This window comes from Anoplopoma fimbria, chromosome 13, assembly GCF_027596085.1.
Source record: "Anoplopoma fimbria isolate UVic2021 breed Golden Eagle Sablefish chromosome 13, Afim_UVic_2022, whole genome shotgun sequence".
Lineage (NCBI taxonomy): Eukaryota > Metazoa > Chordata > Actinopteri > Perciformes > Anoplopomatidae > Anoplopoma > Anoplopoma fimbria.
In genome coordinates, this window is record NC_072461.1 from 20,833,272 (window position 1) to 20,843,804 (window position 10,533).

Sequence of the window (10,533 nt, forward strand, 5' to 3'; positions counted from 1 at the left end):
ATAAGAAAAATGTAGATTAATGCTTTATACTTTAAGTGGAGTAGGTTAAAATCAAGAGTTAGATTAATGTTTACCCTCACCCTTGTTCCGTCTTGAAAATGAATAATTTAGATAACACAGGTGAAACAGATGTCTCCATAGGTGCCCAAACTACCAGAATAAGAACTAGGTTGCTAAAAAAAAGTTGTTTTCAAGTTTTCAAGGGATTCGCTAATGTATGTAAGCTACGATGTACCAATAAGTTTTTAGAGCAGATGTAATGATGCCATCTTGTTTTGGTGGCTCAGCCTCTGGACCTGTGTACGTTTAAACCCTTTTAATCTACTTGGACCTCATCCTTGACTTCATCGCGGCTTCCTCTGCCATGTTTGTAGTGTTACTTTTAAACTTTGTTTTCTCCCTAGATTCACGGCTTTTGAAAGTTGAGCTTCCCGTATACTGCAACCTCAGACAGCACGCGCTCAAAGGCAGCCATTGATCTACCAGTCAAAAGCAAAGCCTTGGAACTGCTCTCTGATCAACCATCCCACTCATCCCCCTCCTCTCTCCTCTATCTCTTTCTGTTACCCTCTGTGGCAGGGAGCATCACTCCGCGCATCCGAACTCCAGAAACTGGGTCAGACGACGCCATCAGGAATATCCTGGAGCAGGCCAAGAAGGAGATCCAGTCCCAGAGGGGAGGTGAGGATGGAGCTGGGAGTCATACGTCACAGTTAAAAGCCCTATTGATTGATTTTCTTTTTTTTTCATCAACTATGATGTTTACTGTTTTTATGATGAATTTTGGATCACAATTTTTTCTTTGCATCTAAATTGGAGATGTGAGTTGAGAATGCATCGGTGTCAGTGAGTGTGGGTCCTTTTCTTGTTCAGGTGAAGGCAAGTCGTCTCTGAACAGCTCATCAGGCAGAAGCAGTAACGGGCCAGGCAGCAGCTCTGACGAAACCATAAAGAACATCCTAGATCAGGCCAGGAGGGAGATGGAGGCCCAGCAGCACGCCCTGATGGAGATGGAGGCCTGCGGGAGGGCCCCGACTGCCAGCTCAGGACCTCAGGTAGAGCGTCTGGGGCCCCCGGAGCGCTCCAGGGGCCTGCCTCTACCCATCTCCATCAAACAGGAAGAGGGAGGCTGCGTCACGGTCTGCATGGCCAACCCCATCAGCAGCCCCCAGACGCCCCTCAGCGTCCTCTCCCCCGCCGCCTTTGTCCAGAACATCATCCGCAAAGTCAAGTCGGAGATTGGTGAAGTGGGCACCTACTTCGACCAGCACTGGTCCCATGAGCGAGGGTCAATGGTGCTCAGTGGCGGAGGTAGCTCTCTGCCATTCAACTCGGTCTCTCCCTCCTTGTCTTCCTCCTCTTCCGGGCCCTCCGCCTTGCCCCGCCCGTGGCCCCGTCTGGAGAACGGCGAGTGTCTCCCCAACAGCGAGGAGGCCTCTGCTGCTGAGGACGAGCTGGGGCTGGGCCGGCCGGTGGAGGTGAAGGTGGAGTCGGACACATCGGTAAGTGGAGAGTCCCCCGGGCCCGGCCCAGGAAGGCTGTCCTACTACCCAGCGTACATCCCCCGTGCCCTGAAGCCCACCGTGCCACCGCTGACTCCAGAGCAGTACGAGATGTACATGTACCGAGAGGTGGACACCCTGGAGCTGACCAGACAGGTGAAGGAGAAGCTGGCGAAGAACGGCATCTGTCAGAGGATCTTTGGTGAAAAGGTCAGATGTTGCTCTTAATCATTAAAAAATACCTCATGCATGCGGCAATAAAAGAGCCTGCTAATGATCTGCAGAATCTGTTCTCACTACGATAAATGTGGAAGTCATGAGAACAATCACGTTGTTATAAGATCCAATAAACAATTTGGTATACTGAACATTTTAAAGGTAATAATGATATTTATCTCTAAGATAATATCAATTCCTCTTGTTCTTCTTTTTTTTTAAGGTTCAAAGAAGAACATAACTCAAATTATAAAGTCAGTTTCTCTTAAGATGCTTTTCCCCCTTGTCAGTCACAATACGCACCAAGATCAAGGTTTCTCAAACAAGAGCAGCTCCACAGACGAGCTTGTTTTTTGTGAAGCCACAGATAGAGAGTCGTGAAAAAGTATTCTCCGTGTATTGCATATTTGTCACACAGAATGTTTTCAGATCTTCAGACTGCATGTACTATTGATCAAGGTCTTCTGACTAAACACAAAACACATTTTATGATTCATCTGAAGAACAAAATAATGCAACAATCAGATCATCAATGTGAAAAAGTAATTGCCCCCTTTTTAAATGTAATTAAACGCTGCACCACTTCAGCAGCAATAAGTGCAGCCCAACACGTTATATGATGTCAGGTTTTCACTTCCACACTGTGAAAGAATTTAAAGAAAAACATGTTTAAAGCAAAGAACACTGCAACAATTTTTTGTTTTTTTCAGCATCTTTAGATCTGTTTTTGCGATTTTGGATCATTGTGTCGTGGTATAAGAGTTCAGAACTGGGCAGAGTTCATGCTTCCCTTAATAATAACAATAAGATCATGTTGGACTGTTGGTATGATGATCATACCACAGTTGTTACAGGTACAGCTCTGCATATCTCAGCCCTATTGGATTGTTATTTGTTATTCCAGGTACGCTAGAACCTGCATTGTCTGAAAAGTTCCAGAGTCTTTAGGGTCATTATCCTAAAAGCCTCCTAGGGCTTTTCTGCATGTACTGAGATCTTTTGTGACTTCCTTGATGAGCGTCCTTGTGGTAGTTTTTACCCCAACACTGTATACTTCACGTAAATAGCTCTCACTGTGGTTAGAGATGGAGTAAACTTTATAGTCCCAGAGGGGAAATTTGACCTGGGCACAGTGCTAGAGTCAGTAACTTACTGTTAAAAAAAAAAATCACAAAAAAAACAGCCATCTCATAAGAGACATTTGACATTGGCAATGCGGCAGCTTAAAAAAAGAACATGTAAGAATAAAGTGCTCAAATGTTAAAATACTTTTGTGTTTGTCACACAAGCACAAGGTTTGGTGGCTTCGCAATTCTTTTCAGATTGTCAAATTTTTATCTCTGATGGAATTTCCTTTGTGGCACAGTGTGCTTGTTAGAGTTAATTAGTTGACTCTGACGCTAAGGTTTATTCTAAGTATTAAACTGTCTGTCTGCGTTTAATCATCTGAATCTACTTATCAGTGAAATGTGGTTGATTTAGTCACAAAAGCTAAATACTTATTCCAATGGGTGTTTTCAATGTTTGATAGGTTTGTTCCGTAAATGAATGAAATCATTATTTTTTTTAATGTATTTCACATTAATTTGACATTTTATCAAACGTTTCTGAACCATCCACTTAAACAAATATGCAGCCAAAGAGGAAATTCACAAACCTGCCTTTCATTTTTATTATTTTATTTTTTGTTTTTTTTAGTTAAGCTCCAGAAAATATGGCTTCATTTCCAGAAAATCCCATCAGGTGTTTTCCTACGCGCCTTTGTTATTCCTCACATCCTCTGTGGAGTAGATAAACACGTTTGGGTTTCATGTTGCAGGTTTTGATGATATTAAGGGTTCAAGTCTTGATTCTCCAGCTTGGGCTATATTCTTAAACTGAATTACACTTAGGTTGAAGGTGAATTCTATTCAAACCAATTTTTCTGGCAGATTCAGGTGTGTGTTGAGATTGTATCCGTTTATCAAAAAGGCGAAGAAAGTAGCTTAAAAAACCTCATGATCATACAAACAGACAATGTGGCCCTTTCTAACTATCAGCACTCTACTTCTCCAAGGATTTTTTTTTTGTAGCTCATGGACAACGACAGTCATTGATTAGACTCAACCTAAACATTTATGATGTGCTGCTTCCCTCTAGTGGTTGTTTGCTGAAAGTGTATCACTGAGGCAAACAGATTTCTTTCTTGTGTGATAATTATTTGGAAAATCTACCACTATGTACATATGTGTTGTAAGTAGCATGTGTAAGTACGATACATTAACCCTTATTGTATGGCACAGGTGCTGGGGCTTTCTCAGGGCAGTGTGAGCGACATGCTGTCTCGGCCCAAACCCTGGAGCAAGCTGACCCAGAAAGGCAGGGAGCCCTTCATCCGCATGCAGCTGTGGTTACTGGACCAGTTAGGCCAGAGCCTCAGCCAGCCCCCAAACCACAGCCACGCTCTGGGTGAGACTGCAGTTAAAAACACACACTAGCATGGAGTGTGAATCACACTCAGGATGCTTTACTACCAACAAATAAAACATTTAAAGACTTACAGTTTTTTGTGATGCCTCCGTTCTCCAGACAAAAGCCCAGTGACGGCCCATTCCTCGCCCTCCCCGCCTCCTAGCCCGGCGGAGAGCCACCCAAGTCCTCTGGTTGAGCCTGTCAGCCTCTCCCTGGAGAGCAGCAAGGAGAACCAGCAGCCTGAGAGCCTGGGCCTGGGTTTGCCCCCCCACCCAGAGGGAGGGAAATCCACCCCCGGCCTCATGGCCCTGCATCAGCCCACAAACCCACTGGGTATCCAGGAGATAGTGGCCATGTCTTCGGAGCTAGACACCTACGCCATCACCAAGAAGGTCAAGGAGGTGCTAACAGACAACAACCTAGGTGGGTCGACGTTGACACACTGTGGGGTTTAAGCCGACACTCCTCATGACTTCAGACACCAGTCCTACATTTGCTGTGTGTGTTTGTTTCCCGCAGGCCAGCGTCTTTTTGGGGAGACCATCCTGGGCCTGACTCAAGGCTCGGTGTCTGACCTGCTCTCCAGGCCCAAACCTTGGCACAAACTCAGCCTGAAAGGCAGGGAGCCGTTTGTCCGCATGCAGCTGTGGCTCAATGATCCTCACAACGTGGACAAGCTGAGGGCCATGAAGAAGATGGAGAAGAAAGGTGGGGAACCCAGAGTGTATACTGTAATATTTTTCAGTGCAAAGTTTGAGAACATGTGAGCGTTTTGTAAACCCTCTTACACTTAATCTCACTGTCTTCCCTCCAGCCTATCTGAAAAGGCGGTACGGGCTGCTGAGCACCGGCTCGGACAGCGACTCGCCCAGCACTCGCTCTGAGTGTGTGAGTCCGTCCTTGTCCTCGCTGGACCTGTGCCCATACAGCCAGGCGAAGAAGCCTCGGGTGGTACTGGGAGCTGAGGAGAAAGAATCCCTGAGGAAGGCCTACCTCCTGGAGCCCTACCCCTCTCAAAACACCATCGAGATACTGGCATCCCAGCTCAAACTCAAAACAAACACTGTCATCAACTGGTTCCACAACTACAGGCCAGTCCAATTACCTTTTTGACGTTTGCTTTTAATGGCTGCCTCTTTTGTTTTCATCACTACTCTACATTTACCTTCAGCTGCAACTACACACCTGAAATGTAAAATTTAAAACTTAAACATCCTGACACTTGAGTGTTTGTTTGTCTAACAGCAGTGTTTGTGTGCAGGTCCAGGATGCGACGGGAGGTGCTGATGGAGGGTCTGCTAGACAATGACACCGATGCGGAGCACCAAAGCTACTCCCCCTCCATGACCCGGAGCCCCAACTCTGACGGAGAGGAGAGGAGGATGCAGCAGCTCTCAGGACACATCCACTCCAGCTTTCCTCTTAGCGCCAACACCGCACTGCCTCATGTCAAACAGGAGGCGATGGACAGGGAAGACGAGGGAAGGGAGGGCTCCGTGAAACAGTCCAGAGTCCAGTGTTTCTCCACAGCGGTACAGTTCCCGCAGCTGAAAAGCGAACACGACGATTCCATCGCTGGCTGCCGCGAGCCTCACTCGGCCGGCCAGAGCCTGAGGCAGGAAGAAGGGATGAGCAGCCAGGCTCAGGGGCTCTACCCCGGCTCAGTCTCCATAGACGGCCCCCAGAGAACCATCCAGTCCAGGCACGAGGGGGAAGACTCCGGAAAGTCCCCCGTTGACCCCGTCAGCTTCAAGGCCTCGTCGGAGCCCTGCCGCAGCAGCCTGGAGGTCTCCCTCAACTCCCCCTCTGCCGCATCCTCGCCCGGCCTCATGATGTCAGTCTCCCCCGTCCCCTCCTCCTCTGCTCCCATATCGCCCTCGCTGCCCAATCCGCCCTCAACGAGCACCAATCACAGCCTGGACCCTAACCAGCTCCCGCCCTTCCAGAGCCCCAAACTCAACAGAAGCTCTCAGAGACGCAATGAGAAAATGGCCAACCTCAATAACATCATCCACAGGCTAGAGAGAGCAGCCAATCGAGAGGAAACACTGGAATGGGAGTTTTAAGTCCCCTTTTACTGTAAGTAGTGCTGATGACCCTCGCGGCACATAGGAGAGTCTCAAATAGAAGCCTGAACGGAGCCTGGCTCCTGAAGGCCTGATAACTCATAGGAAAACGGGAACGCAGAACATAACATATGGCTGAATTCCCTACAAGAACTTGGAAGAGTTGAAAAAAAGATTTATAACTGTGTATTTGTTTTTTTTTTTGTTGTTTTTGTTTTGTTTTTGATAATGCATACTACTTTGAAATATATGTGACAGCACTAGCTGTTCTTTTACCTATTGGACTTGACATGAAGACTTTTGCAGCTATGGTGTCATAAAATGTACACTGAAGTTCTGTTGATTGCCACTGGGTGAGATTAAAAAAAGACCCCTGTCTTAAGCCATTAAAAGCACTATAACTATTTGAAAAGAGACATTGACCAAATTTGCTACTTTTTGAATAGCAATTTTTCAGAATTTGTCTGTAAGACTGGACAATTTAAGTCAAGTAACATGAAATCCTAATACTGACTGAGGGATAGTCCTTTAAGACTCTAAATATTCAACATCTTGTATGTACTTAGTTTCTTGGTGATATGTTTTGAAATATTTGTAACTCACGTATAAAATGTGGTTGTACATGTTGTAGAATTGTCTGCAATAGCCTTCTCTAAACCCGATGTAGCATGGTACTCACCTGACCCTGTTACCCTCTGTAGTTAGTCACCTGTGATTATACTTGAGCGAAAAACAACTGAAAAAAAAATATGAAAAAAGGAACCGTTAAATCTAACGAGTAGAGTACTTTAGATGTTTAATTTTCTTTTTTTCTTTGTATAATCCTTGAGGTTTACAGTTTAGGGCCCTTGTGCTTTTGGTAGTAAGTGAAACATTCACTACACATGAGCACAGTTTACATGATTTATTTCAGACTTACCTCTCTGACCCTCTAAGGCATTGGTTCTCAGACTGTAACAGGCCAAGACACACCTGGTTTACCTCAGATTATGTTGATGCACATCATGCTATGACCATGCGTTTCATTCTTATACATAAACGTGACCCACACTTATTTGAATCAATGGAGGGGAAAGTACTCTGTATCATGCCTCGGACGTGCAGAAGCGGCGAGTTTTAAATGAGCAAAATCTGTCTTTTACAAAGAATATGCTGCTTTTTGACGAGATAATGAGCTAATAATTCCGTTATATGTGTGTATTATGATCCTCCTCACAGGTAACTCCTGATTGAGTGCACTTTCTCAAAATGGGTCATTTATTGTAGTTAGAAAATACGTACTTGATCAAACACCTCAACCGCACTGAGATGATGTTTAGCTTTGCAGTTTGATATGAAAGGTTTCCCGTTGTGAATTGATCTCCCTGTGGGCGAAATCTATCTGAGAGCATGATGCAGTATGACCTCTGATCAACATGAACAACATCCAATCTGTAAGTAGACTATATTCAAGGACACAAAAGGTTACAGGTATCCCCTCATATTATCTTTGACCACTTGTGTATCGTGTCTGTAGAAGTTTCTTTGTCATGCTTGCAAGATGTTCTTTATGTATTTTGCCTCTATTTTATACTCAGAACAGTTAACTAGATATTCAATACCTCGTGTATGAACTACTTACAGCACTTAGATTTTGATAAATGTGAGGACTCGAGAAAAATTTCAAATATCAACATTATCCTAACTTAGTGTCCACAAGTCTTTGCCTTTACTGTATCGTTGAAGTTGGTAGTAAAACACTTGCACATGTCTACATAGTTCAGAGGACTTGGATTGTATTATGTAGAGATATATATTACACAATTACTAAAAAAAAAAAAATATCTTACATTCTTGGAACAAAATGTGCTGATTATATTGAAATAGAGTGTACAGATTTAATAAAACCAAACCCATTCAAGCCAGTTCTGGTCTGGCAAGCTTGCCCACGTTTTAGACCTTCTCTCAGGGTAGTCTTGCTTTTTAAAGCTTTACTGAAACAGTTGCGCTCATCAGTGGTGGTGACTACGATAAACATTATGTGGTGTAGAGAATGACTCCGTTAAATATTAAATGGTTCAATGGAAGTTGTGTGTATACTGGAAATGCAACTTTCACAGCAAGTGTTGGTTTGTTGGAGAGCTCTTGCTGTTTGGTGATTCATTACACAGATGTGTCAAAGTACAGTGCAGATTGGAACTATCAGGATGAGGCTAATGGGTTGCATTTTTTTTAAGATCAGTAGACTTTGCTCTCTAAAATACTGTTTTGGTTTTCTCTTGGAGCCACAGAAGATTTTTCTCTGGTTTTCGTACCATCATTTTTTTGTGTGCATAATATACTGTATGATTAGCGGTGACATTTCTGATGTGGAGATTTCATTGTCTTTCATGGTAACATGGACATATGACTGAAAAAGAAATGTATTTAAATGCATTATCTCTTCATGTAAAGATCATCTCATTGTTTTGCATGCGAATCCATTCTGGTCTCATTACAAGGGATAGGACTGTGTTTTGTGTTGTTGTTCTTGCACAGGGACATTAAATCAGCACTTAAAGTCTTTTTACATTAGTGAAGTCCATGCATGGTGCAGCTGATAAATTTGGCTCTCACAAAGTCATAATGAATCCAGTCAAATCAGAACCCAATAACTTCCTTCCAGGTAAATATTTAAATCAAGATTATTTTGTGCCATATCATATGCCTCATGCATTATCCTCACAGGAGTAATGCCTTGTGGTTAAGTAGGATTTAAGAAGGGTGCCAGGCTTTTTGTTACCCAGTAACAAAAGCCCTACACATTAGATGTTTTTATTTTGTAATTGACACTAGTCACTAAATAATGAGGCAATTGGTTAGCAAAATTTGAATGATTGTATTCAGAGTTGTTAATATAGAAACAATATTTACAACTCTGACACTGAGGGTTTGTCACAAAGGAAATGTTTCATTTGAAAGTCAGCTGTGAGTCAATAAAGAGAAGTGTCCTGCAGGCTTAAATAACTGTCTAATGCCCTGACATGTCAGGCTGGTTAATGTTAAAGAATGGACAAAGGAATGCCGAGCCTCTTTGAATTGAATTTGCATATGTAAGCCATCATTCAATACATAATTGTTTAAGATCCTGCTGTGTTGTGTTGTTATTTCTTTATAGTGAGGAAAGACCACCCACATTACAGATACATGCAATTAAATTAATGCAAACACATAAGTTGTAAAACCCTTAAAAAAACACTATAAAACCTCACCATTCCCACTGTAATACATAATATATGAATCTAAAACATGATACAGTACCAGTCAAAAGTTTGCACACACCTTCTCATTCAACTACTTTGAAGAATCTAAAATATAAAACATATTCTGGTTTGTTGAGCATTTGTTTGTTTACCACATAATTCCATATGTGTTCCTTCATAGTTTGGATGTCTTCAATATTAATCTACAATGTAGAAAAGAATAAAAATAAAAATAAAGAAAAACCATTGAATGAGAAGGTGTGTCCAAACCTTTGACTGGCACTGTAAGTTGTAAAACCCTTAAAAACCCCACTATAAAACCTCACCATTCCCACTGTAATACATAATATATGAATCTAAAACAGGATACAGTACCAGTCAAAAGTTTGGACACACCTTCTCATTCAATGTTTTTTCTTTATTTTTATTTTTCTCTACATTGTAGATTAATATTGAAGACATCCAAACTATGAAGGAACACATACGGAATCATGTGGTAAACAAACAAATGCTCAACAAACACAGAATATGTTTTATATTTTAGCTTCTTCAAAGTAGTTGAATGTGAAAATGTGTCCAAACTTTTAACTGGTACTGTACATCCATGACTATTTACAGCAGTTAGTCTTTTCCACATTATTTGCTTCATAATCAGTCACTAAATTTACAAAAAAAAAACAATTTAAGTCAAGTAACATGAAATCCTAATACTGACTGAGGGATAGTCCTTTAAGACTCTAAATAAATTCTACATTGTAGATTAATATTGAGGACATCCAAACTATGAAGGAACACATGTGGAATTATGTGGTAAACAAACAAATGCTCAACAAACCAGAATATGTTTTATATTTTAGATTCTTCAAAGTAGTTGAATGAGAAGAGGGATAGTCCTTTAAGACTCTAAATATTCAACATCTTGTATGTACTTAGTTTCTTGGTGATATGTTTTGAAATATTTGTAACTCACGTATAAAATGTGGTTGTACATGTTGTAGAATTGTCTGCAATAGCCTTCTCTAAACACAAAAAAAAAAACACTGAATATCACTCTCAAACAAGTCCATTACACTCAGA

General features: G+C 42.2%; 1 protein-coding gene across 1 annotated transcript in view; it reads left to right on the plus strand.

Annotated features, from left to right (window-relative positions):
* Positions 1-9,311, plus strand: part of cux2b (cut-like homeobox 2b) — a 90,331-nt gene extending 81,020 nt beyond the window's left edge. Inside the window, 7 exon segments of the mRNA XM_054611367.1 lie at positions 580-681; positions 874-1,712; positions 4,001-4,166; positions 4,287-4,592; positions 4,689-4,877; positions 4,984-5,260; positions 5,431-9,311. Coding sequence (XP_054467342.1) covers positions 580-681; positions 874-1,712; positions 4,001-4,166; positions 4,287-4,592; positions 4,689-4,877; positions 4,984-5,260; positions 5,431-6,235 — 2,684 coding nt within the window. The 3' untranslated portion in view covers positions 6,236-9,311.
* The last annotated feature ends 1,222 nt before the right edge of the window (positions 9,312-10,533 follow it).